The following is a 27,960-nucleotide window of genomic DNA, read 5'->3' as shown; positions in this document are numbered from 1 at the left end:
CCCAGAGCCACAGCCTGCTCCCAGCTCCAGCTCTAGGGGGTGCCGACAGGGCACAAGAGGAACAGCATCCTCACTCTAAAGAGCGTTCCAGCCCCATTGGTAGAGGGCGTTAGCCTGGGGGCTGGCTCCAGGCTGGGTTGCGGAGACACGATTCCAAGGCGTGGTTCACAGATGCCAAGGCCCGGCTGAGCTGGTCCATTAGCCCAGGGGATGCGGGAGTTTAATGAGCTGCCATTTTGTAGCTACCTCCCCGGTGGCAAGGGCGTCCTTTAGCACGAAGTGCACCGTGCTCTCATGCTGCAGGCTATATTTACCCACAGGCTCCACACATCCTGTGAGAACCGTTCGCTCTGCGCAGCACCAGCTCTCGCTCTCGCTGCAGCCTGCTTCCTGCACTAGTGTTTCGGCGAGCTAGGGGCAGGAGGCAACGTGCGGGCTCTTTGAGCAGCTCCAAACATCTCTGTCCTGTCCCAGGCCCCCGGTGCGGGGGAGCTTGCTGGTGGCCGAGGCACATGGCGTGGGGGTGCCCTGTGCGGTGTCGTGGTGGCTGGAAGGCATTCTCAAGACTGCAGAGGCGCAGGAACGTGAGAAGATAAACGTTGGTATTACTGCCCTCGGCTCCCCTGTCCTCCTGTCCGCCAGCCCTCAGGCACCCTGTGCCCCAGAGGGTTCTGTCTAGGGATCCCCCCAACACAGATTTCCCCAGCTATGAAGCGACCATGTCTCTGGTGGTGCCTCTAAGGGCTCTGAATGGGGGTCTCCTTTGGGCCGCACTCTTCCTTGCCAGGCTGAGCCCAGGGGACCTGCCCCACCAGCCCCAATGCCATGGCCTTCCTCCTCAAGCTCTTCCGCTTGGGCCTGGAGAAGAAGAAGGTGAGACACTACGAGAATGTGAAGCGAGATGTCAACCCCGAGGACGTTTGGACTGTGCTGGGGGAGCTGGGGGATGGCGCCTTTGGGAAAGTCTTCAAGGTAAGTGGGGGAAGGGCTGGGATAGGCCCAATCGCTAGGCCCCTCTGCTCAGAAGTCAGGCCAAGTCAGGGCTAGCAGCCCAGCCTGGTCCCTTAGCAAAGGCCAGTGTTCAGAACTGTGCCAGGCCACAAACCGGCAATGAGGGAGGCCAGAGATGCTGTGGAGGGGACCAGGCCTCTGGTTTGGGTGGTCCGGGAAGGAAGGGACGTGAGAGGAAATGTCCCGGCTCGCTTCCCGGGGTCCTGTGGTCTTTGGTGTGTGGGCAATGGACTGTTTGGAGGAGGAATACACGTGGGTTTCAGGAGGGGTCCTGCGTGTACCACTGTGCCTCCGGGGCAAGCGTTTTAAAAGGATTCCCTATAGTGGGTGCCCAGCTGAAACACCTTAAAGACCCCTGATTTTCAGAGTTTTTCAGCCCCCCCAAATCAGGCCCCCGGAAGGAAGCTCAGGGCCAGCACCCATAGTCACTGGTTGCTTTTGGAAATCTGGGCTCTGTTATTTCCTTCTCACTGTGCTCAGATCTTGTACTCAGCTCTCAGCCAGGTGCAATGAGCCACTTGCCCGAACTCTCTGGATCAGGCTGATAACAAAGCCTCATCATTTAGTTTTTCTACCTCTCGCCATGATCTTCAACCCCTCCACATACAGCTCCTCAGTCCCTGCATCTTAGTTCCCTCTGAAAGATAGGGAAACTGAGGTACAGAGGGTCATGCCCAATAGCTTAAAGGTCAGGGGCGTGAACTCCCAGGGTTTGGGGAGACCCGTTCCTGCCAGCGGCTTGCAGGGTGTCTAGCAGAGCAAGAATCGCTGGTAATTAAGAAACCACAATGACTTCCGCAGGGCCTTGCACATGCACTCAGCACCTGGGCCTTGCTGCTCTGTGCTGAGAGCCGAGCCGCAGGGAGGGGAAGAAACATGGCTGCCCCATGGCACGGCCTCCCAGGCAGCTCCAAGCTTCATGCAGCGCCAGGCTGGGGCTGGAAGGGTTCCAGAGCGTGTCTCGCGTTCTGCTCTATAGGAGTCAGAGTCCCAGCTGCTCACTCGAGGGCCAAGAATAATTCGCTGCCTCTCAGCCCTCCCAGCCCCACTCTGGGAGAGGGAGCCAGGCAGGGCCGTCTCGAGGCACTTGTAGCGTCCGTAGGGCATCACTGAATGCTGTGGGTACCTAGGAACAGGATGTTAACCAGCCACAGGCAGCACCAGCCCGGCTGCCCCTCCTGCAAGCTCACCACTGGACAGAGAGGAAGCTGTTGCTCCCCTGGCCTTGCCGAGGTATCCAATGCGCTCTGAGGGGAGCGTGGAAAGAACGTAAATGACAAATGCAAGGCCTGCTGGGAGGGGAAGGTGACTCAGTGGGAATGGAGGAGAGGAGTCTGGGGAGCAGCAAGAGATGGGGTGATTATGGGAAGTGGGTGGGTAGGACTGGGAGAGGAGTTGGGGAGGGAGCTGGAGGGATGGGATGTTGGGAAGAGAAGTGCCTGTCAGCCCCACATTCCCTTCCTCTGTGTGCCAGGGTCTGAGGGGGGCAGGCCTTCTAGGGGGGTCTGGCCCAGACATTGCTCTTCCACTTCTGAGATCTGGGGGTGTCTGAACCTCATTGCCTGCCCCTGTGTTTGTGTAGAGATCTGGGATGCCTTGGCCATCTGTGAAGGTCTGAGCATCTCTGGTCCCCATCATGTGGGTTGAAATCTGCAGGGGGCAGGGCTTGTTCCTCTGGAGGGGTCTGAGATCCTCTCTGTGTCCCCCATGCGAGCCAGGATCTGGGGAAGCCCTGCTGAGAAGAGGGTATTGGGGAGTGTGCACCAAGAACTGGGGGGAGGAGATAAGAACGGGCAGATCACAGGGTCATATCCCAGGGTCTCCAGCTTCCCCTGCCCTGAGTGGAGCAGTTCACACATCTCAGAGCTGCTGCCTTAGGGTGGATTCATCTCCATGAGGTGTGCTCATTCCATGCCAAACTGCTCAAATGGGCCACTCCACATCTCTGAGCCTCCTGCCCAGCAGCCGGGGGTGGACAGCCCTGACCCTCCACTCTCCCTGGTATGGCATGGAAGGCTGCTGGAGTCGCTTGCTATAGTGAAGGTTACTGTAGACCAGCTATTATTTAAAGTTTGACAGCATACTTTGTGTAAGGGGGGAGGGATAGCCTGTTAAACCCAGGGTTGTGAGTTCAATCCTTGCAGAGACCGTTTGGGGCAAAAATTTGTCAGGGATGGTCCTTGGTCCTGCTGTGAAAGCAGGGGACTGGACTCGATGACTTTTCAAGGGCCCTTCCAGCTCTAGGAGATAGGCAATCTCCATTCATTTATTTATTTTATAAGAGCTATTGATTAAAGACCATGTCAAAAGCTTTCTGGAAATCTAAGTACACTATAGCTCCCTCTTGTCCACATGCTTGCTGACGCTCTCAAAAAATTCCAGCAGACAGTTTGATGTTGAAGCACATCTGTTTGTGGCTTGTGTTTGGCATGGGTGCATGGATTCATAGCATCCATACAACACCATTACTTCACTCTCCTTGGGTCTAGTGTTTTGAAGGTCTTTTGATTTCCAACAGTCAGTTCATTGGCTGTCAGCTCATTCCTTCCCTTTCCCGCTGATCAAGTCTCAGCAGAGATGGTGCACTATCTTTCATATCTGTTTGTGGCTTGTGTTTGGCATGGGTGCACAGGTTCAGTGTCAGTGCGATATATCCTCAAGACAGTGCTGAATTATATGAACAAGAATGTATCTGTTCAACACATGGAGCTTGCTACAGAAAGCTGGGTATCTGGGACGCAGGGTACAGCACACAGAACCAGCCTGGGCCAAATGACACTGGACATTGTTTGTTGGGACAGTATGCCCAGAGCTCTTCCCTTGAACTACAGCTCACAGCCGATCCATCTCGAGGCCATGGAATTGAGGGTCACAGCTCAGTGGTAGTGCAGGAACTTGACATTGTAGCTTTTGCAGCATGACGGATCCCTTACAAACTGCGTGTGCATCTTTGCAATAGTTTCTTTAGCAATCAACAAATAACTCCTCTGCCTGCCACCACCGGCTCCCCGCCTTTCCGCCCCCAGCCCGACTCCCTCCACCTCTGCCAAAGGATTAGTGCTTGCGGGACCCAGCCCCAAACTGGAGGGGGTGGGTAAGATGCGGTACAAGCTCCCCCCACTCCACCCGGGGTCGAGCTCAGCTATGAGCCAGGTTTGGGCCCCCACCATTTGGCAGGAGGGGGCGCCAATTTTGCCTTTGCCCTGGGCGCATAGCTCCCTCGCTACGCCTCTGGAGAGGAAGGGGGTGTTTGTGAAAATGTGGTGCTGAGCAGTATCAGGGAACTTCACGAGCAGGTGTTTTAGGGGTTTTTTGGTATTCTTTAGTTAGTGGGATCAAAGGAGAGAAGCTTGTAGAATCTGGAGTTGGTGAGTTGTCTGGTTGCTTCCTGTTGATAATCTGTTCTGTTCATGATGACTACAGCGCCCCCTTTGTCAGCCTCTTGGATTATGATGCTAGAATTGTTTTGGAGACTTAGGCTGTGTCCAGACTCAGGGGTTTTTTCGGGAAAAGTAGCCTTTTTCCGAAAAAACTTCACCTGCGTCTAGACTGCAGCCGCGTTCTTTCGAAATTAAATCGAAAGAACGCAGCTTTTTTTTCGACGGCGGTAAACCTCATTTCACGAGGAAGAACGCCTTCTTTCGAAAGTGCTTCTTTCGAAAGAAGGCGTTCTTGAATGTAAATAGGGCTTCTTCGAAAGAGAGCATCCAGACTCACTGGGTGCTTTCTTTCGAAAAAGCGGCTTGCTCTTTCGAAAGTTCCGCGTGCAGTCTAGACGCTCTCTTTCGAAAGAGGCTTGCAGTCTAGACATAGCCTTACTGTATAGTATTGCAGTCTGCATGGCTTTGGTTATGTGTTATATGTTGTTGTTTGCTAACAATGTCAGCCCGGGCATTTTTGCGGAAGCAATCAATGTAGAAGTCAAGACTCTCGTTACGACTGTTAGTAGGGTTCCACATAGACGCTTTCCTCCTGTACAATTGGCAGAGGTTGTTGCACGTTGGTGTGTTAGAAATATTCCTTTAGGTGGAGGCGGTAAAAGTAGGCCTCCAGCTCTCCATGGAATTGAATCATATTCATGGGGGTGGTGGGGCAGGAGAGTCCTCAAGATAGGACAGATTCCTCTGCCTGGCTCAGAGTGTGGTTGGATCGGCTGACAATGTTGCTAAGTGAGTTAGCAATCAAGTTGCTCTGTGAGAATTTGAGTTTGCCATGTTGCCTGTTTGCTGGGATTTCCTCTCTTCCTACTTGGCTTCCATCTTCCCCTCAAGAGGTGGCTGCAATTCAGTGGCACTGAGTATAACATGTGGGAAGTGCTTTGAGATCCTCACATGAAAAGTGCCACATCATGTGAACTAGGGGATTTTCTAGAGCTGACCCTCAGCATCTGGCTGTTCCCAAGGTGACTGGGCAGGTTTGGGGAAATAAAGGGGATTGACTGAAGATTGCGCTGCACATGTGACCTCTGTCTCACCAGGCACAGAACAGAGTGACAGGAGTGCTGGCTGCTGCCAAGGTGATTGATACGCAGGGGGAGGAGGAGCTGGAAGATTACATGGTGGAGATCGACATCCTTGCGGGCTGTGATCACCCAAACATCGTCAAGCTGCTGGATGCACTGTACTGGGATGGCCGGCTGTGGGTGAGCTGCGGGACCTAACCTGCCAGGGGTTGACCCCCAAGCCAGGCTTGCCCCAGGCCACGGTCCCTACTGAGCCTTAGGATGAAAGCTGAGTGTGCCAGGCAAGGCCTGGAAAGAGCTAATGACCCTACCAGCACAGGCACCCTGGGCAGGTAACTGGGACCAGCTGTGTGAACCTTTGAGCTCAAGGGAGCTCATACAGCTTCTTGCAGTGTGGCAAAGCTCTGGCCAGGCCCTGTGGGCCCCGCACTCCTAGGCAGTTATTGTGGCTCTCTGTGACCCTCAACGCTCCCGCTTACCTTTTCTAGAGGCCAGAGTCACGCTTACCGAGCTATTCACATCATTGGTGCAGTCAAAGGATTGGGGTGAAACCCCTCCGTAATTCTAGCCTCCCTTTCCAGGAGCAGACTCTAGTGGTGTGGGGAGGGTTGGGGCAACCCAGGCCCACCCACTACTCCAGGTTCCAACCCAAGGATCCTAGATAGGAGCGCCTGATGGGGTTTTTCATCTGGCCCCAATACTACAGCCTTTTCCCTGGACCACTTCCCCAAACATCCCAGCTACGTCTACAGTGCAGGCTTCTCGTGCGAGAACTGTTTTGCCTAAGCGTTCTGGTGCAAAACAGTTCTTGCGCAAGAGCACGTCCACACTGCCATGTGCGTTTGCACAAGAGACGTGCTTTTCCACAAGAGCGTCCATGGCAGTGTGGACGCTCTCGTGCGCAAGAAAGCTCTGAGGGCCATTTTAGCCATAGGGGTTTCTTGTGCAAAGAAACCCCTGTTGCCCATCCACAGTGCCTTCTTGTGCAAGAGCTCTTGGGCAAGAGGGCTTATTCCTCGTGGGGAGAGAAATAACTCTTGCACAAGAAGCTCTCTGTTCTGACGCTTTACTGTAAATTTACTTGCACAAGAACACACACGATGGCTGAGTCTAGATTGGCATGATTTTCCGGAAATGCTTTTAATGATAAAGTGCCACCCATGACAGTGGCGGGAGGAGGTTAGCAAAATAATGCTGCTTTTCTCCATGTGTTCACGTTGTGCAGCCTCCACTCAGTGAGTGAAGTCAGTCTCATTTTGGTTGCTAGCCAAACACACTTCCTACCTCACGCATAATTTAGCTCTTGTGCTGCTCTGGGCATGCCCTGTCCCAGGCCTGGGCAGGAAGCAGTAAATCAGAAACGGCAGCTAAGGAAGTAGCCAGTAGCAGTGGGGAGAGAAGGGGAGGAGGTGTGGGACAGAGCATGTGAGGTGTCTGCTCGAAGACCCTTCTAATCCTCCACAGAAGAGCAGAGGGACCCACAAAGGTACTCCTGGGGCATGTGGTTTCACAGGTGCTTTAACACAAAAGAGATTTTTTTTAAATGTGGTCAGTTTAAAAAATAATCTAGCTGTTGCCCTGGGACCTGAGCCAATTGCCATAATTGAGGCCATGGAGAGTTGTTCCCTTTAGCATGAGAAATTAATGCCACGAATCAGGGATATTCTCAGGTGTGTGATCTTGACTGTTCACGAAACACATGGGCTGTGTCTAGACTGGCAAGTTTTTCCGCAAAAGCAGCTGCTTTTGCAGAAAAACTTGCCAGCTGTCTACACTGGCCGCTTGAATTTCCACAAGAACACTGACTTCCTACTGTCTGAAATCAGTGCTTCTTGCGGAAATACTATGCTGCTCCCGTTCGGGCAAAAGTCCTTTTGCGGAAAAGGGCCAGTGTAGACAGCTCAGATCTGTTTTGCGCAAAAAAGCCCCGATCGTGAAAATGGCAATCGGGGCTTTTTTGCGGAAAAGCCCATCTAGATTGGCACGGACGCTTTTCTGCGAAAAGTGCTTTTGCGCAAAAGCATCCTGCCAATCTAGACGCTCTTTTCCGCAAATGCTTTTAACGGAAAACTTTTCCGTTAAAAGCATTTGCGGAAAATTCTGCCAGTCTAGACGTAGCCATGCACTGTGCTTGAGTCCCTGAACGCTGTAGGAACGAACAGTCAGCAGCTTCGCCGCTCAGGAATCCCCCTGCCTGCCTGTCCTGCCCTCTCTGTGCCCAAGAAGCTCCATCTCTGCTTCCTCCCTGGAAACTGGGGTTTCAACACGACTAAGAGCAGAGGTGTTGGAGGGAAGTCTAGGGAATCGTTGCCTTTATCACAGCAGTGCAATCAGTCCAGCAGCAGTGGGGGATAGCTAGGGCAGGGTCAGAGAATGAGGCATTGATGGTGGGGAAAGAGAGACTAGCAGATAGGTGACACTGTCTGGGTGGGGAGAATGGGGAGTATCCAAGCCAGCACCCCCGACATGTCAAGAGATTAGACGCTGTGCCATTGGCGTGGCCCTGCTCTGACATATTGCCCTCTTCTCAGATCCTGATTGAGTTTTGCCCAGGAGGAGCAGTGGATGCAGCAATGCTGGGTAAGTAAATATTCTCCTGTCATCTCTCCAGGGGCCTGTCTGTATGACCACATAGTACACAGCAGTGTTGTCAGCTGGCTTGTGCGTGCGTGTGTGTGTGTGTGTGCTTTCCATGTGCACAGACAGCTGGCTCAGCAGACCTTGCTAGTGCTAGTCAGGGTGATTAGGTGCTGGAGACTGGAAGGGTGTTGCCTCAATTACACTGTCTAGGCTGCCTCGGAGCTCCCATGTTATCAGTAGGCAGTGCAGCCTGGGAGTTCTACAGACTCATAAAGGAAGAGCACGAGCACAACTCGATTTGAAGGCACTCGGCCAGCAGTCAGCAACGGGACTTTCAACTGCCCCCCCGTTGCCTGGACAAAGAATTAAGGTGAAGTAGGGTCGTTTATAGGCTGAGACAAACAACTAGAATACACGACTACACCCCCCCTTACATGCTCCATGGCATCTGTTTGTTACGTCCCTTTGTTCCTCCTCGTCTCGTGGACAAAACACCTCTAGCCAGTTTTGTCAAACCATCTAATCTTGTGCCCAGTTAGGCAGTGTCTGTGCCAGCTGGGCTATGCTGACGTGAATTTCTAATACCTGGGACAGTAGCAACTGCGCCACATTCAGGGGCTGGCTTTAATCCATAGTCTGACTTTGGTTCACAGGCTCTGGGTCAGGCCTGAGATCTTGTACCAGGCAAGGTGCTCCAGGCCCTCTCTTAGATCAAGGCGCCGTAGGGACATTCCAGTGCATGGCAGCAGGGATCTCACAGACACTTAGTGCACAGCAGGCCAGTACATGGCAGATTTACACCCTAGCCTGCCGCCAACTAAATATTTGTATAGACAAGCCGCCCCAGACTTCCTTTCCCCCTGGTGTCATATTCACCCCGGCACAACCCTCAGATCCTAGGATCTGTGTCACCAAAGCCTGGACAGGGCTTTGAAAGTGCAACTGTGATTTGCACTAACTCGAGCCCTTTTCAGCCCCAGTCTTACTGCTCTTTACAGCCTCTCACAAGAGCCCTGCAGCACTCTTCCCAATCGCCAGGTGAATAAGGCCCAGAGAAAAGAGTAACTTGTGCTTAAGGCTGGGATGGGGATGTGAGAGATATGGCTGAAACTCCTGTCTTGCCACAGGCTCTTGGTGACTTTGAGCGAGTGGCTTTGTGTCACAGTTTCCCCCTGTGCCTGGCTATCTATTGAGAGTACAGGCTCTTTGGGGCAGGGTCGGGTTCTGGCTCTGCCCATTCAATGGGGCCCTGATTCATCCTGAAGTCCCTGTACCAGGCTGCCTTTGTACCCACACTAGCTAGGCCAGCTGTACCTCCAGGCCAGGGCTTCTCTCGGTGTCTGCGCGGCGCCTGCACACACAGCCCTGAACCCTTCTGCTGCTTTCATAACAACTTCTATTCTGCCACCCAGCTCTGTGGAATAGATGAGGTGAGGCAGGGACCATCTTCTGTGGTGAGAGAGGCCAGCTTTCAAGTGCTTCTTTGCAGGTCTGCTTGCACCACTTCTGCCTACCTCGAGCCAGGCCATAGGGGCCCCTCCCCTGGTTGTTCAAGCAGAGATCCCGGGAGACCCACAGGGGCTGGCTATGCAGAGGGAGACCCGGCTCATGAGTCAGACCCCAGTCCTGAGGGAGGGTCATGATGGTTCTTGCACTGTGCCCTAGGCGTTGTGGGCCGTTAGCATTAACTGCCCAGAGGGGTCTCTGTTTGCAGAGCTGGAGAAGGGCCTGACTGAGGAGCAGATCCGAGTGGCCTGCAGGCAGATCCTGCTGGCCCTACAATATCTCCACAGCCACAAGATCATTCACAGGGACCTGAAGGCTGGGAATGTCTTGCTGACCTTGGAAGGGGATGTCAAGCTGGGTGAGCCTGTTGGGAAGGGAAGTGGGGAGGCTGGGGATGGGACACGTGTGCTCAAAGGCAGTACAACTCCCTAGCAGCAACCCAGGATCCTGCAGCAGGGGAGCTGCACCACCTTCCCCCAGTGCTTGTGAAATGTGCAGGGACCAGATTTTGGTCCCTGTGCTCCATGTAGCCAGCACCTGAGGTTGGTCAGCCGTCACGTGTTTGGTGTAAACACACTGTAGGGTTGCAGGTGGCCCTGCACTGTCCACACACTGCTCCAGGTGTGCTGTCCCAGCTAGGGAAATGTGGGGTCCTGGCAATTAAATTTCCTTCCCCCCCCCCCGTCCATTTCACTTCATTTTCAGACATTACAGATGCTCCTAGAGACCTGATTGGCCATGAATAGTTTTGACAAAGTGGCTACATTGGTTAGGAGCATGAAAAAATCCCCTACCAACCAACGTAGCTGTGCCAGCAAAAGCCCTGGTGTAGACACAGTTATACTGGCAAAAATATCCTTTTGCTATCTGGCATAACCCATTTCTTTTGGGAACCTGGTATCAGCTACACCAGCAAAAGGACTCTTGCTGGACCAAGCTTCCAGGAGGGGGAATGCCAGCATAGCTTTTCTGGTAGAGGTACCCCCTAGGCTAGCTAATGCCTTTGGGTAACTCACAGATAGTTCTACCCTCAGAAGCGTTCTAGTGCATGATCAGCAGGAGCTATGGGCCACAGCCAGCGAGATGCACCGTGTTCCCAGAGCAACCGTAGCGGTGGTGTGGGCAAGCGAGGGGTCACACACTTGGCTGCCATAACACCACTGGCAGCAGTGAAGTGCCCTCTTCCATTGCTATGGAGTTACATACACAGAGAGCTCAGCCCCAGGAAACGAGGCCCACTCACAGTCATTGTCTTCTTTCTTTATCACGTAGCTGATTTTGGAGTTTCTGCCAAAAATGCCCGCACCCTGCAGCGACGGGCATCCTTCCTTGGGACACCATATTGGTAAGTTCAAGCACTGTCTGGGGACAGAAGGGCATTGTGGGTAATGGACTTGGGAACAAAGTGCTTTTCGACTGGCTTCTGGAGCCTGTAGATACGCATCAGAAATGGTCAGTACTGTCCCTTCAGGGGCAGGCTGAGCTCCAGTGAGCCAAGAGACGGGAAACGGGAACCAAGGGTTTCCATTGGCATAATTTCAGCACAACAAGGGTGTTTTATTGAAAAGGAAAATGTGATACAAAAAGAGGTTTGGATGAAAAAGCAGCAGCTGAAAAAAATCTGACAATCCTTGGCTTTTGGTAAAAATTGTTGCTTGCTAATATTGAAACCCATATTTTGTTTTACTGGCGATGGTTTCATAAAACGATTTTTTTCTGTTTCCGAGTCCGGCTTTTCTTTGCAAATGTGACAAATTTCCTAGGAAATTTTGAAAAAAACCCAGAAACAATGATGTTTCCCATCATAAATTCTTGGCCTTTTGACCAGCTGTGTCCGGTGCAGGATGTAGTCAATTCCAGCTGTCCCCTGACATTGGGTGGCATCTGCAGCCCCAGGTGAGCGCCGAACAGGCTTTTGGCCCTGAGCCACTTCACCTAGGCAGACCCCCTGTTCCCACATGCCTCGCTTTAGGAGCCTGAGCAGCGCTGGATGGGCTCCATGGAAAAGACGCCAAGCTCATCCTCATTCCTGGGCCACTTGCAAGACAGCCCGACATGCCACTTGGTGCTGTAGACAGCAAATGCTCCGGGCAAGGCAGATGCTGAAACCTCTGTCCCCTGAGTGCACCAGGGCAGTGGACTGCAGGGGGCACCAGTAACCGTTGTGAGCTTGTCTTTCTCCTGGGGTGCAGGATGGCTCCAGAAGTGGTGCAGTGTGAGACCTCAAAGGAGAACCCCTACAACTACAAGGCTGACATCTGGTCCCTGGGGATCACCCTGATCGAGATGGCGGAGATGGAGCCCCCCTACCATGAGCTGAACCCCATGAGGGTGCTGCTGAAAATCTCCAAGTCCCACCCGCCCACCCTGTGCTATCCCAAGCGGTGGTGAGTCCATTGACCAGGGAACCCTGCAATGTCTCGTTCTGGAAACTCGCCTTCGTGGCCACAGCAGTGACGTCCAAGGGCACTCACTTCCAGCAACCCACACTGCTCAGCAGATAGCATCTCTGGGGTGGGCACCAATGTCCTGGTAACTCTGGTCCATGGTGCAAGCTGGTAATGGGTGGTTACCATCACCCCATAAGGCAGCTGCAGGCACTGAGCCAAGGTCACCTAGTTAGCTCCTAGGAGTGCCAGCTTCTAGGCCACTTCTTAGCCACAAACTGAGTCTTCTTCCCACCACCTGCCTAGGCTTAAAGGAGGGTCCTTGGCCAGGCTGCCTGGGGGAGCCCAGAGCTAGCAGAGCTCAGGGCGAAGCAGCACAGAGTGGCTGAATTGTCCATTGCTGTGTCCTGCAGGTCTGAGGAATTCAAAGATTTTCTGAGGAAATCGCTGGAGAGGAATCCCGAGGCCCGGTGGTCAGCCATCCAGCTCCTTCAGGTGAGACACGCACCCACATTGGCCATGTCCTCCAATCAAGGAAGGGGCAGAGTGGGGGTGCGGGCGAGGGGAGAAATGTTCCCTTTAATCTTTCTCATCCATGTGTGGAATAAATTATGTGCACCAAGGCCTGTGAAAATGTGCACTACCAGTATAAACACAAACCTAGCTGTGGGCGCTCTACTAATCAACTGGGCGGCACTGGACTCTCTCCTAAGTGGCTGCATGTGTGCACAGCTTACAAGGAATACCGGAGGGGAGTTCATGTCATCTTGTGCCCCAGAATCCCCCTTCCCTCAGCAGTGAAACTCAGGTTCCACCTGGTTTTGTGGAGCTCACATCATGGGGCAGTTTACACCAGCTGGGCCCTGGCCCTGGGCCTGGCAGACAGAGACCATCTGGTGGAGAACTGCACCGTATGGGCCTTTGCTTCCTTCCAGCATCCCTTCGTGGCAGAGGTGTCAGAGAAGAGGCCCCTGCGGGAGTTGATTGCAGAGGCCAGGGCTGAGGTGATGGAGGAGGTGGAAGAGGAGGAGGAGGAAGAAGGACACGTACTGTCAGTAAGCACCAACTGAATCCCATTCTCGTGTTCTTAAGGCTGTCAGCTCAGGAAGGGAAACATCAGACCACGTGGACCAGGGCAGCCTGCCCCTCAAAGAGCCCCTGCTGAACCTGGCCTGCCTTGGGGGGAGGGGTGATAGTGGGGGGCCAAGTGTGCTGCACGGGAGAGAAAGAGCAAGACCCATGTGCTGGGAGGGACAGGCTGGGGTGATAGGGGGCAAGGCTAGTTTCCGGAGTGGGGAGTAGAGTGTGTGAATCCAGGTGTGTTGGGGTTGTGGAGCGAGCAAGGCCAGGCATGTTGGGCTCTAGAGCAATGATCTGGCCCACTGGCGCCTCGTGATTTGATAGGGCAGGTTCCCGGGGTTGGGATGGGAAAGGATACATCCATATGCAGCCTCTAACCCATCTCCTTTTGGTCCAACAGCCACCGCATGGCTCCTACAAGGCCTCCAGCAGCAGTCCCTGCCAGCAGGAGACACTGTCCAAACCCAGCCAGAACCTAGAGGGGAGGGAAGTGCCTCCCTGCTGGCTGGTAGGAGCTGGCGGGGAGATGGAGATGGCTCAGCCAGCCAGCCAGTCTGCTGCGCCAACAGAGGAGAGTCAGCAGGAAGAGCAAATGGGGTTTCCAAAGAATGAGACAGGGAGCCCTTCCCCTCTTGCCCAGCTGGAGTCTGCAGGACCGGGGGGAAGCACCAGTCTTCAGGGGGAATCTGGTCACTGTGGTCCCCAGATGAGGGCAAAAAAAGCTTCTGACTTCCTAAAACAAATGAGGCGAAAGTCCACACCCTTGTTTGCGGCTTCCCGGGAGCTGCGTGGCTCCATGAGGCTCCCCTCTCGAAGGCCCCCCGACATCCTGAAGCTAATGAGACGCAGGTCATTCTTTGGTGGATTCAAGACACAAGAAAATGGCAGCAAACAACGTGGGGTCAGTGGCGAGCCTGGGGTGCATGCAGCCACTGGGAAAGAGGGGCTGGAGGAGGAGCAGCTGTCTGAGTGTCCTGAGCCTCAGCCGTGTGTGGGACGGCCAGGCACACTAGAAGGAACAGCAGCACTCAAACTAGAAGCAGAGACGCAATTTATAGACCGCCGTGAAAAAGAGGCTAGCCCTGTAGAGAGACCAGCTCCAGCAAAAGAACTGTATATTGAGCCAAATCATTTAGCACCATCTACAGATCCAGCCGAAGGGCAAGAGCCGGAAAGAGAAGCAGCAGAAACTGCTGATGATCAGGCCAAGTCTGTATTGGAAGGGATTCAGGCAGGTTTTAAACTCTGTGAGTCCCCCACAACAGACAGAATTCCCTCCCCAGAAGCCTGCAGTACTCCAGAGAGTCACCAGGCTGCTCCAGGCCTAGAGGGCAGAACCCCGACGTGCCCCAGTTTGCACTCAGGGAGTCCCACGGAAAGCCTGTCAAATCACGACCCTACCTGTGATTTATTGTCTCTGCATGAACATGCAGGAGCAGCCAAGTGGGACATGTCTGAACGCTCAGCTGGGATGGGAGAAGGGCAGACAGGGGATGAGAATCCTGCCCCCGGTCCCAGGAGACTGAGGACTCAGGCTGAAAGGACAGAGGAAATGCGGCGCCTAGCCATGAACCATTACCTGGATTGTGCGTCTGTGCCCAGCCCTCGTGCAAAGCTGGACCTGAGCGAGGGCATGCGGCTAATAGCAGCTCTAGACCTTTGTCAGACGAGCACAGGAGGTCTGAGCATCACAGAATCCTGGCGACACGTCTGGCCCAAAGGCTCTGGAACGTGTGTCAACCAGGGAACAAGTGGGGTTAGATTACAGACTGAAAATTGCTTACCTGCAGCAGAAGTACGAGCAATAGCAGAGCAGACACCCTGTGAAAGTGAGAAGGAACAGCTCCCCAAGGAACTAGCCCAGAGCGATGAGAATCAGCAGGAGCCAGAACCATCCTCAGTGACAAATGAAACAGAAGGAGATGTGGAGAACACAAATGAAAACATAAAGGTGGGATCAGCAGCCCTAGAAGAGCAACAAGAGCCACACTGTATGGGAGAGACTGAGACAGTGGGCAATAGATTTTCTAAAGAGACAGAGGTTCCAGCCAAAGAGGAAAGAGGGAAAACTGAGGAAGAAATTCCAGACTATAGAAGGGGTCCTGTAAATGAAGACCCACAGTCAGGGGTGGACACCTCCCCCAAGGAGATCATGGGGCCAGCACGTGAGGAGACGGAAAGAGTTCCTGTAAAGCAGGTTGTGGAGGAATATTTCAATGGAGACCAAAGTGCAGAGGTGGACACCTCCAGCCAGGAGATACTGGGGCCTGCAAAAGAGAGAGCCCAGGAAGGCAACACAACACTGGGACATTTAAATTTAGAGGCTGAAAACTCAGTGGTGGATATCTCCCCTGAGGAGAGCCTGGTGCCAGCCAAAGCACACTCAGGGGAGAAAATGAAAGACACAATAGACAGCTCTAGAGGTGGCCCATTACATGTTGTTGAGGACAGAAATCATAAAGCTGAGGGAGGCGTACATGGTAGAGAAACAGCGAAGGAAGAGAGACGCCCACCTGGAGAAGATCTGGCAGAGGCTGCTCAGGATCCAGAAGGGGCTTCAGGAGCTGGAAAAGAAGAGATAAGTGCCCCACTGGGGAACGGAGCTGTGCCAGAACCCCAGAGGGCACCTCCTGAGCACCCAAAGGTACAGAAGAGAGTGAGCTTTGGTGAGGAGCCCCTGGAACAAGCAGCTGATAGAGGAGCAATGAGAGATGGAAAAGATCCTAGTGGTAAGGGAGATTCGACCTTAAATGATGGTTTAATACAAAGCCAAGGAGAAGAGACGCTGACGTCACCAGGCGCTACAGAGTCTGACATACACCACCACCTTCCTTCTGCCAGGCTGCAGCCCCCATGCCATGTGCAAGACATCACACAGGTACGGTGGCACGGCACATGAGTCCAGAATGCTTTGTATGGGGGTGGGATGGGCTGCCAGGGGCTGAGGCCTGGGGCCTTTTATCTCTAGGGCTGTCTCTGGGCCTGGCTGAGAGGCTGATGTGGGCTGACTTGGCATGCTAAGTCCTGTGTCCATTCCCCCCGAGCCCCTGTAACACAGCTGGCCCAGCACAAACTGGCTCCCTGGAGAGGACTGAGCTGATGGAATTGAGAAACGGGTCCCATTGGGTCAGGGCTGAGACAGCCATGGGTAAAGGAGAAAGCAACTTGCTGCCATTTCGTGGCTGCAGACAGGACATCATCCTGCTGTGCTCTCCCCTGGCCGCTCCAAGGGCCGGCTCCATTCCGAGCCATGCTGTGTGGCTGGGCAGTGCAAAGCAGTCCAGTAGCACAGTGCTGGATGGTGTGTGTCTCACAGCACATAGTGAAACAGAAAAGCCATAGAAATGGATTAAACTGCCAGCAGCAACCCCGACACTCTTTTCTCTGCCTGTGCTCAGTGGGACAGACTCCCCGCTGGTGCCACGTGCACTTTACCCTGGCTGAGGAGCTGTTCCAAAATCTCCTGCACTGGAGCTTTGCCTGAGTATGGATGGTGCGTGGCTTTGGGAACTCGCCACCAGCCCATTAGTCTGTGGGTGGTATGGAGCAGCCCTCGGGGGCTTCACCTCACAACTGCCTGAAAACAACCAACATGAAGTTAGACCCACAGCCAGATGGAATTTCCTTGGGGAAACCCACCCTGCTAAAAATAGCAAACAAAGCTGCTGCTACTGTCTCTGCCTCCACATTAGACAAAGCTACAGCTTCAAGGTACCTGTTGGCAAAATCTGCCCCACAAAGATGTGCTCCTTCCAAGGGCGGCCCGTGGACCTAGGCAAACTAGGCAGTTTCCTAGGGCGCCGCGGGCCCGGGCGCCCAATGATGATGTCACGGCCATTGATGGCCATGCAGGCGGGGGCGCAGACCGCACCTTCCGCCTAGGGCGCCAGCTGCCGCAGTCGGCCTCGGGCCGCTCCTGGCTCCTTCCCATTCCTGAAAGGCGTTGGGAGTGGTCCCACCGACACTCTGGCAAAGGCCTCCCCAATGATGGGTAGAGGCTGCAGGGGCACCTTGCTAGGCCCCCTTAACTTCTTATGCTTCTGTCACAACTCAGCTTCTGTGATATTGTCTCACTGACCTGAACATGTGGGGTCAGTAGAAATTTTGCTCCGGCCTATCACCAGTTTTGCTGACACCCAGATGTCCTGCAAATGGACCATGATGAGCCAGTTTTAACAATTCATCACAATAACACTCAGGTACCACAAGCTGCTTGCTAACTGCTGCCTGGGAACGCATCCTCCCACCAGGAGGCTCCCTATACTGCAGCAAGGGAGGTTGAGGTTGGACATTGGGAAAAATTTCCTGTCAGGGGGGTTAAACACTGGAATAAATTGCCCAGGGAGGTTGTGGAATCTCCATCCCTGGAGATATTTAAGAGCAGATTGGATAGACATCTATCAGGGATGGTCTAGACTAGCGGTTCCCAACCTTTTCCAGATGGGGACCCATTTTGACAATTCAGGAAGACTTGGTGACCCACGGCAATTTAAAAACGGGGGAGGGAGGGAGGCAGAGCCACCCAGGGAGACACTTGGTGACCCTTTTGAAATGTAATAATGACCCATATTTGGATCCCGACCCATAGGTTGGGAGACCCTAGTCTAGACAGTGCTTGGTCCTGCCATGAGGGCAGGGGACTGGACTCAATGACCTCTCAAGGTCCCTTTCAGTTCTAGTATTCTATGATTCTGTGATTGGATGGCTGGCTTTGGGCTGCCCTTCAGCTCCAGGCAGTCTGGCCTCGTGTGGTCAGGCCTACCTATCACAGCATGCTAATGAAATTTGCAGATGACACAAAGCAGGAAGGTATTTTCAATCCAGAGAAGAAGATGCAAGAAGATCTGAATGACCTTGAAAACTGGAATAATAGAAATCGGATGAAATGTAATAATGCAAAGTGCAAGGTCATGTACATGGGGACTAAAACCAGAATTTTTTGATATAACCTGGGGCATATCGGTTAGAAGTGAAAGAGGAGAACAACCTGAGTGGTGGGGAACAGACTATCCCTAGTTTGTTCCTTCAGCACTTGCCCCCAGAAATTGTCCCTAACACGCTTCAAAAATATTCAAAGTCTTTATCTGGGAACCCTGAGTGCAGTTCTGGTCTCCATGTAAGAAAGTTGAATTCAGACTGGAACAGATGAACTGCTGAGCTACTAAGAGGATCAGAGGAATGGAAAACCCACCTTATCAGAGAGACTCAAAGAGTTTGGCTTGTTTAGCCTAAGGAAACGAAGGCTGAGGGAGGCTTTGATTGCTCTCTATAAATACATCAAAGGGATAAATACCGGGGGGAGAGGAGTTATTCAAGTTAAGGGTCAATGTGGGCACAAGAACAAATGGATAGAAACTGGCCATCAACAAGTTTAGGCTTGAAATGTATCAATGGTTTCTAGCCATCAAAGGGGTGAAAGTCTGGAACAGCCTCCCAAGAGGAGCAGTGGGGGCAAAGACCTACCTGAGCTTGGTAAGTTTATGGCGGGAAGGAGGAGCTGCCCCCGAGGGCATGGAGCTGACCTGTGACTGCTAATGGCAAATATCTCCAATGGCCGGAGATGGGACACTAGGTGGAGAGGGCACTGAGTTACTGCAGAGGATTCTTTCCCAGGTAGCTGCCTGGTGGGTCTTGCCCACATGTGCAGTGTCTAACTGGCTGCTGTTTTGGGGGTAGGAAAGGAATTTTCCGCTAAGTCAGATTGGGAGAGGCCCTGGGTTGAGGGAATGTCAAGGGGTGCAGGTCATGTGCTGGTCTGAATTAGAGAGAGTGGGTGCAGTTCTATGGCTGGCAATGTGCAGGAGATCACACTGGATGATTATGGTGGCTCTTCTGGCCTTGCTGTCTGTGAATCTATGAGTTTTGACTCAGTCCTTTCTCAGGCAGTGACTTGGCTTCTCTGGGAGCTCCCCCGAGAAAGAACAGAGTGAACGCTTGTGTCAGTCCTCATGGTTATCTGGGCCCTGAGTGGTACAGGAGCAAATGGAATTCTGTGGTGCAGGCTGACGCTGACTCCACATCAGTTATTTTGTTGGGTTTCGCTCTGAATTTGTGGATTCTAGGCTTGTTGTGAGCTTAAAACCCCATTTCTGATCTCAGGAGCCTGTTGCCCTAAGAAGAACAGTGAGGAAAACCCGGAAGTTTGTTGTGGATGGGAAGGAGATCAGTGTGACAACCTCAAAGACAATCAGCAAAGTGGATATGAAGGATGAGAAGATGCGCTCAGAGCGGTAAGGGGCACTTGGTCAACTGGGAAGGGACATAGAGGAATGAATATAGCAGGGGATCCTGGTGCAGGGGTTGAGTGCACCCTGCCTTTCCCATATTGTGAAAAAGGGAGGGATGTCTGCAAACAGCATGTGTCAGAGTGTGGGAAGGACGCTGGCAGACAGCATGCGCTGGGGTGTGGGAGGGACGTTGGCAGATAGCATGCACTGTGGTGTGGGAGGGACGTTGGCAGACAGCATGCGCTGCGGTGTGGGAGGGAGGTTGACAGCACACTGGAGTGTGGTTGCGACATGTGCAGACAATGTGCTCTGGGGTGTAGAAGGGACATTGACAGACAGCATGTGCTGGGCTGTGTGAGGGAGGTTGACACCACGCTGTGGTGTGGGTGGGACATGTGCACTGCGGTGTGGGAGGGATGCTGGCAGACAGCATGCGCTGGGGTGTGGGAGGGACCTTGGCAGACAGCATGCGCTGGGGTGTGGGAGGGACGCTGGCAGACAGCATGCGCTGGGGTGTGGGAGGGATGCTGGCAGGCAGCATGCACTGCAGTGTGGGAGGGACGCTGGCAGACAGCATGCGCTAGGGTGTGGGAGGGATGCTGGCCGACAGCATGCGCTGGGGTGTGGGAGGGACCTTGGCAGACAGCATGCACTGGAGTGTGGGAGGGAGTTTGATAATGTGCTGCAGTGTGGGTGAGACATGTGCAGAGAATGTGTGCTGGGGTGTGGGAAGGACACCTGCAGACCAGTATATAGAGAGTGAAAAGCCTGTTGAGAGTCTACGGGTTAAGTTTAGAGGTGGAAGCAACAGGAGTGATGTTGTGATTGGGATCTGCTATAGACCACCGGATCAGGTGGATGAGGTAGACCAGGCTTTCTTCAGACAACCGAGAGAAGCTTCCAGATTGAAGGCCCTGGTTCTCATTGGGGACTTTAATCACCCTGACATCTGTTGGGAGACCAATACGGCAGTACACAGACAATGCAGGAAGTTTTTGGGAGAATGTTGGGGATAACTTCTTGGTACAAGTGCTGAAGGAACCTACCAGGGGCCATGTGCAGTTTGACCTGCTGCTCACAAACAGGGAGGAACTGGTAGGGGAAGTGTAGAGGCGGATGACAACCTCAGAAGCAGTGATCATGAGATGGTAGATTTCAGGATCCTGACCAAAGGAAGAAGGAAGAGTAGCAAAATACACACCCTGGAATTCAGAAGAGCAGACTTTGACTCCCTCAGAGAACTGATGGGCAGGATTCTGGGGAATGCTTACATGAAGGGGAAAGGAGTCCAGGAGAACTGGCAGTATTTTAAAGAAGCCTTATTGAAGGCACAGGAAGAAACCATCCTGATGCGCAGTAAGAAAAGCAAATATGGTAGGTGACCAGGTTGGCTTATCGGGGAAATCCTTGGTGAGCTTAAACACAAAAGGAAGCTGACAAGAAGTGGAAACTTGGACAGATGACTAGGGAGGAGTATCAATATATTGCTCGAGAATACAGAGGTGTTATCAAGAAGGCGAAAGTGCAGTTGGAATTCCAGCTAGCAAGGGATGTGAGGGGTAACAAAAAAGGTTTCTGCAGGCATGTGAGCAAGAAGAAAGGGTGTGGGGCCATTACTGGTTGAGGGAGGTAACCTAGGGTATGTCTAGACTACCTGGCTTCATCGACAGAGCCATGTAAACTAGTTTACCCGACATAGGCAAAGAAGTGGGGATTTAAATAGATGCGGATCTGTTGGCTGGGGAAGCCTTTGCCGACTGATCCTGTAAACCTCATTTCACGAGGCATAAGGGATCAGTCAGCAAAGGCTTCCCCAGCCGACAGATCCGCATCTAGACTGCCGCGCTGTGCTGGATCAGCTGATTGTCGGCACAGCGCGGCGGCCATGTTTTAATGAAGCGGGGATTATTTAAATCCCCGCTTTTTTGCCTATGCCGGGCAAACTAGTTTACATGGCTCCATCAATGGAGCCATTTAGTCTAGACATACCCCTAGTGACAGATGATGTGGGAAAAGCTGAAGTGCTCAATGCTTTCTTTGCCTCTGTCTTCCCGTGCAAGGTCAGCTCCCAGACAAATGCACTAGACAACGCAGTAGGGAAAGGAGGTGCACAGCCCCGGGTGGAGAAAGAACAAGTTAGGAACTATTTAGAAAAGCTAGACATAAACAAATCCATGGGTCCGGATTTAATGCATCTGAGGGTTCTGAGGGAGTTGGCAAATGTCACTGAGGAGCCTTTGGCCATTATCTATGAAAACTGGTGGAGATCGGGAGAGATCCCGGATGATTGGAAAAAGCAAATGTAGTGCCCATCTTTAAAAAAGGGAAGAAGGACAATCCAGGGAACCACAGACCAGTCAGCCTTACCTTGGTCCCCAGAAAAATCATGGAGGGGATCCTTGAGGAATCCATTTTGAGGCACTTGGAAGAGGGGAAAGTGATGAGGAATAGTCAACATGGATTCATGAAGGGCAAGCATGCCTGACCAATCTGATTGGCTTCTGTGATGAGGTAACTGGCTCTGTGGATGTGATATACCTTGACTTCAGCAAAGCTTTTGATACAGTCTTCCACAATATTCTTGCTAGCAAGTTAAGGGAGTATGGATTGGATAAATGGACTGTAAGATGGATAGAAAGCTGGCTGGAATGTCAGGCCCAACGGGTAGTGATCAACGGCTCGATGTCAGGTTGGCGGTCAGTTTCTAGCAGAGTGCCCCAAGGATCAGTTCTAGGGCTGGTTTTGTTCAACATTTTTATTAATGACCTAGATGAGGAGATGGATTGCACCCTCAGCAAGTTTGCGGATGACACTAAGCCAGGGGGAGAGGTACATATGCTGGAGGGCAGGGATAGGGTCCAGAGTGACCTAAACAGATTAGGGGATTGGACCAAAAGAAATCTGATGAGGTTCAACAAGGACAAGTGTAGAGTCCTGCACTTGGGACGGAAGAATCCCAAGCATTGTTACAGGCTTGGGATGGAATGGCTAAGTAGCAGTTCGGCAGAAAAGGACCTGGGGGTTACAGTGGATGAGAAGCTGGATATGAGTCAACAGTTGCCTTTGTAGCCAAGAAGGCTAATGGCATATAAGGTTGCATTAGGAAGAGCATTGCTATGAGATCTAGAGAAGTGATTATTCCCCTTTATTTGGTGTTGGTGAGGCCACACCTGGGCTACGTCTACACTGGCACGTTCTCACACAAAAACTTTCGCGGAAGAGTTCTTCTGCAAAAATTCTTCCAGAAGAGAGCGTCTACACTGGCATGTGCTTTTGTGCAAGAGCATCCATGCTAGTGTAGACGCTCTCTTGCGCAAGAAAGTTCTGATGGCCATTTTATCCATAGGGCTTTCTTGAGCAAGAAATTCATGTTGCCTGTCTACATTGGCCTCTTCTGGAAGTGCTCTTGCGCAAGAGGGCTTATTCCTGAGCGGGAGTGTCAGAGTATTTGCGCAAGAGGCCTTGATTTTATACATTAGAACATCAGTTTACTTGCACAAGAATACGTGGCCAGTGTAGACAGGCAGCAAGTTTTTGCGTAAGAGCGGCTGCTTTTGTGCGAGATCGCGCCAGTGTAGACACAGCCCTGGAGTATTATATCCAGTTCTGGGCTCCCCACTAAAGAAAGGATGTGGACGCATTGGAGAGGGTCCAGCGGAGGGTGACCAAAATTATTAGGGGACTGGAGCGCATGACCTGAGGAGAGACTGAGCGATTTGGGTTTGTTTAGTCTGCAGAAGCGAAGAGTGAGGGGGGATTTGATAGCAGCCTTCAACTTCCTGAAGGGAGGTTCCAAAGAGGATGGAGAGAGGCTGTTCACAGTTGTGACGGATGGCAGAACAAGGAGCAATGGTCTCAAGTTACAGTGGGGGAGATCTAGGTTGGATATTAGGAAGAACTATTTCACTAGGAGGGTGGTGAAGTTGTGGAATGGGTTACCTAGGGCGGGGGTGGAATCTCCATCCCTGGAGGTTTTTAAATCTCGGCTTGACAGGGCCCTGGCTGGGTTGATTGAGTTGGGATTGGTCCTGCGTTGGGAAGGGGGCCAGACTTGATGACCTCCTGAGGTCTCTTCCAGCTCTATGATTCTACCAGTGCTGACTCGTGTTTCTATTGGCATAGCTGTGCTGAAGACAGTGGAGTTTGAAAACTTAGGAAAGGGTCACCCGAGGAGACAAATGAAATGGGTTTGGGGTCAAGTCTGGGTCTGAAATGGCTGACGGTCATGAGGTTGCTTGCCAATGTATCTCCCTCTTGGTGGATCTGACTTGCCAGGCGCCAGGAGCTGCACGAACTCCGCCTCCTCCAGAAGGAAGAGCAGCGAGCCCAGAGTCACCTGGAGCAGAAGCTCCATCAGCAGCGGGAGCAGATGTTCCGCCACATTGAGCAGGAAATGATGGTAACCAGGCCAGGCAGACCACAGCCCCTCCCGTCCCCATGGCACATCCTGCAGCACCAGGCTCACATGCAGCTCAGCAAGCAGGGAACTGAAAACCATCCCAGGCCTCAATCTCCCCAGATTCCTCTTCCAAATCCCACATGGATGGGACATGCTGAGGGTGACCATCATTCCCAAAGGGAAATGGGACACCACATGGGACTGGACCAAGGACCTCTGGTACCCGGCACGGGACTGGTCTAAGTCACTCGCCCAAGCCCTCCTGGCCTGAGCTGCCCTCCCCATGTGGGGCTGGTGTCGCTGCTCAGCTGAGACTCCTCCCTGCACATGTCTGGGGCTGGCAACCCTGCTCCCCCCCCCACACTGAGCCTGTCTCCCTTTTGCATGGGGTCTCATTGCCCCCCGGGCTGAGCCCTACCCCCTCCAGCATGGAGTGTCATTGGGCCTGCAGACGGGGGGCGAGAGGAGGGCAGAGGCCTGGAGGCTGCCCCGTGTTCACAGCCTGTGGGAGGCAAGTGTGCAAGAGGCTCATGTGCCCAGCACTTTCCCACTCTGCGAGGAAGACCCAGGGTGGCCAAAGCCCAGAGGCTTGGAGCCAACTGTTTGCCTGGGAACAGCAACCCCTGCGATTTGGGGCTGGTGCTTTCTTGGTTCAGCCCCTCTGGCAGGCCCCGCTATCAGGGCCGCTGGGAGAGTGTGGAAAAGGCCTGCTAAGCACCCTGCTCTGTGCTCACAGAGCAAGAAGCAGTATTATGACCAGGAGGTGGAGAGCCTGGAGCGGCAGCATCGGCAGGCCCGGGAACGCCAGGAGCACGAGTTCACCATCCGGCTCCGGGACGAAGCCAAGCGCCTGAAAGCCCTGCAGGAAAAGGACTATGGCAAGAAGCTACCAGCCTTGAGAGGCAACAGGAGAGAGGTACCTGCCTGCCGAGAGCCTACAGTCTCAAGCCAGTGGGATCTGGGTCTCCTTTCCCCCCCGCCCTGAGCCAGTGAGACCTATGATCCTTCTTCCAGACAATGGAACCTAGAGCCCTAGGGATCCTTCCTCCCCGAGCCAGTGGGACCCAGGGATCTTTTCTTTCCCCCCTAAGCCATGGGGAATCTAGGGATCCCTCTCCTTCCCTAAGCCAATGGGCAACAATGACAATCCGGCTGCTCAGAGCTAAGCCGCCTGACTTAGCTAATGGACTCTGCAGCCCCCACTGTGCCACTGGCTCTAAGACACTTCACTTACCCAGTAGGATCCAAAGGTCCCTGCCATCCTGTAAAAACCCTGGTCATGCAGCCTAGGTGCGCCTACGGCTAGGGCTATTTCTGTGGGGAGCACTCCTGGCTCCCGAGCCCTTGTACTGCTGTTCCTGCCCTACAGCAGGATTTGTGACTGGAGCCCCGGAGGGGCTGGGTCACGTGCTGGTCTAGTTCAGCTGGGTCACTTTCATACACCAGCAAAGCTGGGACTTTGCACAAGGCCAAAGGGGGGCAAGTGCCCATGTGTTGCAATGTGACTCCTTTGGGCCCAAGGAAAAGCCCAGGCCTCGTGGAATGGCATTAACAGCAAGCTGGAGCTGGGCTCCTGCAGAACAGACTTTGTTCAATGGTTAGTTCCTGCCCAATTTTTGCTGCCAGCAGCACGGGGCATGTGGAGCCCTCTCTTGCTAGGGGCCCTGGGGTGAGATTCCCTGCCTTGGGGGGCTCCGAGCAGGCCTGCTAAGGACCCTTCAAGCAAGCTGCTAAATGGTGGGCAGAGCAGCCTGGGCACTGACCCAGAGAGGTCCCAGCTGATGGAGCTGGCTCATAGCAGCAGTTGCTGCGCTTGTGGGGCTGACTGTTTGAGACTGGGTGCCCTGGGCCAGCTTCATGTGATTCTAACTGGCAGGAGCAGAGATTTCTGCAGCAGCAGCAAGAGGAGCTAAACCTGGCCTTGCAGAGAATTGTGCAGGAGCACAAAAAGAAAGTGACCTCCATCGAGTGGGAGTGCGTCAGCAAGATTCACAGTCTCAAGAGAGGTACCTGGAGCTGGGGGAGGGATAAGGGCTGAGATGCAGCAAACCAATGATTCACATCTGCTTTTTTGCTGTCCTCCATTGTTAGCTCTCCTTCCCCGCTAAGAGGAGGACTGGCACTTGCCTTCCCCTTCCTCCTAGGTCTTTAAAGAGCCTTCTCTGAACGCTGGTTTAGAGGGAGAAGGAGCAGCAGGGCTGGGTGGTGCTAGGAACAGCTACATGGGGGAGTCACGTGGTGGAGGGAGGGAGGGTCAGGGGGGACTGGCGGGACTGAGCAGAGAAGCACTTTGTGCGGGTCAGAGCAGGGATTCTCCGCCCTTTGCAGCCCGGGAGTCAGTGGTGTGGAGCGTTGAGCAAGGCCACCTGCAGGAGAAGTACCATCTCTTCAAGCAGCAGGTGAAGGAGCAGTACTCCCTGCAGCAGCAGCAGCTCAACAAGCGGCAGGAGCAGGTGAGCACTGAAGCTCCCCCTGCATGGGACAGGGGAGCGGGTTGAGCCCAGCCACTGAGTGAGCCACGTGGGCAGAATGGAAGCTAGGGCAGGAGGCTTCAGTATCCGCAGAGAAGGACCAGAGCCCCTGGGCCAGCAGGACCCAGCATCTCCTGTACCTGAGGAACTGGGCTGAGCCCACACTGGCACAGCCATTGCCCACCCCGGTCCCAGGCTCAAGCTGGGGAGGGAATGGCAGGCTTGGGCCAGTGCACATGAGCACCGCCTGCCTGAGCCGCACTCTCCCTGCACACGGCCTCCTCCAGCCACTGCATTGCACTGCCCTGCCCCTCCAGGGCGCCCGGCCTGGCTCATGCTGGTTCCTGAGGGAGGGGGGTGCTGGGCTAGGGATCATTGCTGGAACCCCACCGAAGTTCTCTCAGCTCAGCCTGGAGCCAGCACTGAGAAGAGAGAGGGAGACTGGAGCTTGGAGGGGAGATTTCTGCCAGGCATTCACTCTGCCCCCAGGAGGGGCTGTGCAGCAGTCAACAGGAGCCAGCAGGCAGTCCAGAGCTAACAGCAGCTCACTGCCTAAGCACCTGGGCCTGCCCCATGCTGGCTGCTGACCCCTGAGACTTGTGTGTGCCTCTCTCCTAGGAGACCGAGCGGATGACCCGCTTCCACCAGCGCCTGCTGGCCGAGCTGAGGCAGCAGCAGGCACAGCAGCAGGTACAGCTGCTGAAAACCCAGCGTGGGGAGGCCAAGCTCCGCTTGGCCATGTTCAAGGAAAGTCTGAAGATCCAGGAGGTGATGGGCGCTGAGCAGAGGGACAGGACTAAGCAGGTACTGGCCACCAGCAGCCCCTCTCCTGCTGCATGGGCCTCAGCACAGCCACAGGCCGCTGCTAGTGCAGAGCCCATGTGGCCAGCCCAGGCACTGGGCAGAGGAAGGCGCTTTCTCAGCTGTGGGCAGCCACGGCCCAGCTCAGCCCCACAGCTGAGTACGTTTCCGTTGCTAGCAGGGAAGATAAGAGGGTCCAGTAATGGAGCCACCAGCAGCTGGCCAGTCCCCGAGACTCCCAGCACATGGGGTCTGGGGCCCAGAGTGGCTGTAATTTCTGTGAAGGGTCCTGGAGACCACCACCTCCCTCCTGGCTCGGCTCTGGCTGCCAGCTGGACCTCTGGCACCCTGGCCCGCAGCAGGCTCAGTCCCGGGGGGCCGCTCAAGGAGCTGGGCTGATGCCAGGAGGGTTGTGCTGAGCAGGAAGAGTCTGCACCTGCCCAAGGCCTCTGGCAGGTCCCCCACCCCTGAGGCCTTGCCAGAATTGCGAGCACAGCAGCGTAATGCAAGGTCCTACCTGCTCTCAGTTCCTGCAGCAGGAGGAGCCACGCCAGAGGGCAGAGGTGCAGCGCCAGCAGCAGCAGCACAAGCAGCAGCTGCAGGACCTGCAGCAGCATCTGGCTGAGAGCCTCAGTGAGCTGGAGCAGCTGCAGGTGAGTTTGAGCCAAGTCTGGGCAGGTCACTTCCCAGCACCACACAGGAGCAGGCCTCTTTCCCTTCCCCTATGGCCCAGCTGGCTGACGTGGGCTGCTGGGCAGTTGCCTCGGGAACCAGCACACCAGCCCTTGCAGGTTTTGGTATCAGGCAACTGTGAGCTCCTCAGGCATCTGGGAGCCTGGCCTGGAGGTGCTCTGCCTCAGCGGCATGCTCAGATCCCGGCTGTGCTATCCCCATGGTCCTGGCTAACAGCTCCGGCCTCGCACTTTACCAACCCCCTGCTCAGAGCAGGGATGGTAAATTGCAAGTAGTTGACTAATCGATGCATTTTGCATTGACTATCCAGTTAGTCGATAGGGCGGCTCCACCTTTGAAGTGT

General features: G+C 53.9%; 1 protein-coding gene across 2 annotated transcripts in view; it reads left to right on the top strand.

Annotated features, from left to right (window-relative positions):
• The first annotated feature begins 364 nt into the window (after nt 1–364).
• The window catches only part of LOC102452579 (uncharacterized), a 30,144-nt gene continuing 2,548 nt past the window's right edge, over nt 365–27,960 (top strand). The window contains exons 1-16 of one of the 2 annotated variants that reach the window (XM_075911053.2): nt 368–972; nt 5,489–5,653; nt 8,005–8,053; nt 9,768–9,917; nt 10,832–10,904; nt 11,752–11,946; nt 12,360–12,441; nt 12,882–13,001; nt 13,427–15,904; nt 19,126–19,256; nt 23,529–23,652; nt 24,389–24,568; nt 25,529–25,658; nt 25,981–26,105; nt 26,742–26,927; nt 27,452–27,577. In XM_075911053.2, the coding sequence (XP_075767168.2) occupies nt 826–972; nt 5,489–5,653; nt 8,005–8,053; nt 9,768–9,917; nt 10,832–10,904; nt 11,752–11,946; nt 12,360–12,441; nt 12,882–13,001; nt 13,427–15,904; nt 19,126–19,256; nt 23,529–23,652; nt 24,389–24,568; nt 25,529–25,658; nt 25,981–26,105; nt 26,742–26,927; nt 27,452–27,577 (4,461 nt within the window). In that variant the 5' untranslated portion in view covers nt 368–825. Of the gene's footprint in view, nt 973–5,488; nt 5,654–8,004; nt 8,054–9,767; nt 9,918–10,831; nt 10,905–11,751; nt 11,947–12,359; nt 12,442–12,881; nt 13,002–13,426; nt 15,905–19,125; nt 19,257–23,528; nt 23,653–24,388; nt 24,569–25,528; nt 25,659–25,980; nt 26,106–26,741; nt 27,410–27,451; nt 27,578–27,960 lie in introns of those variants that run through there. The other variant, XM_089773842.1, reaches the window with a different exon arrangement.

The sequence above is a fragment of the Pelodiscus sinensis genome, chromosome 28, assembly GCF_052426305.1.
Source record: "Pelodiscus sinensis isolate ZL-2025 chromosome 28, ASM5242630v1, whole genome shotgun sequence".
NCBI classification, from domain to species: Eukaryota; Metazoa; Chordata; order Testudines; family Trionychidae; genus Pelodiscus; species Pelodiscus sinensis.
The sequence above is the reverse complement of the archived record's forward strand: the minus strand, read 5'-3'. Positions and strand labels throughout refer to the sequence as shown.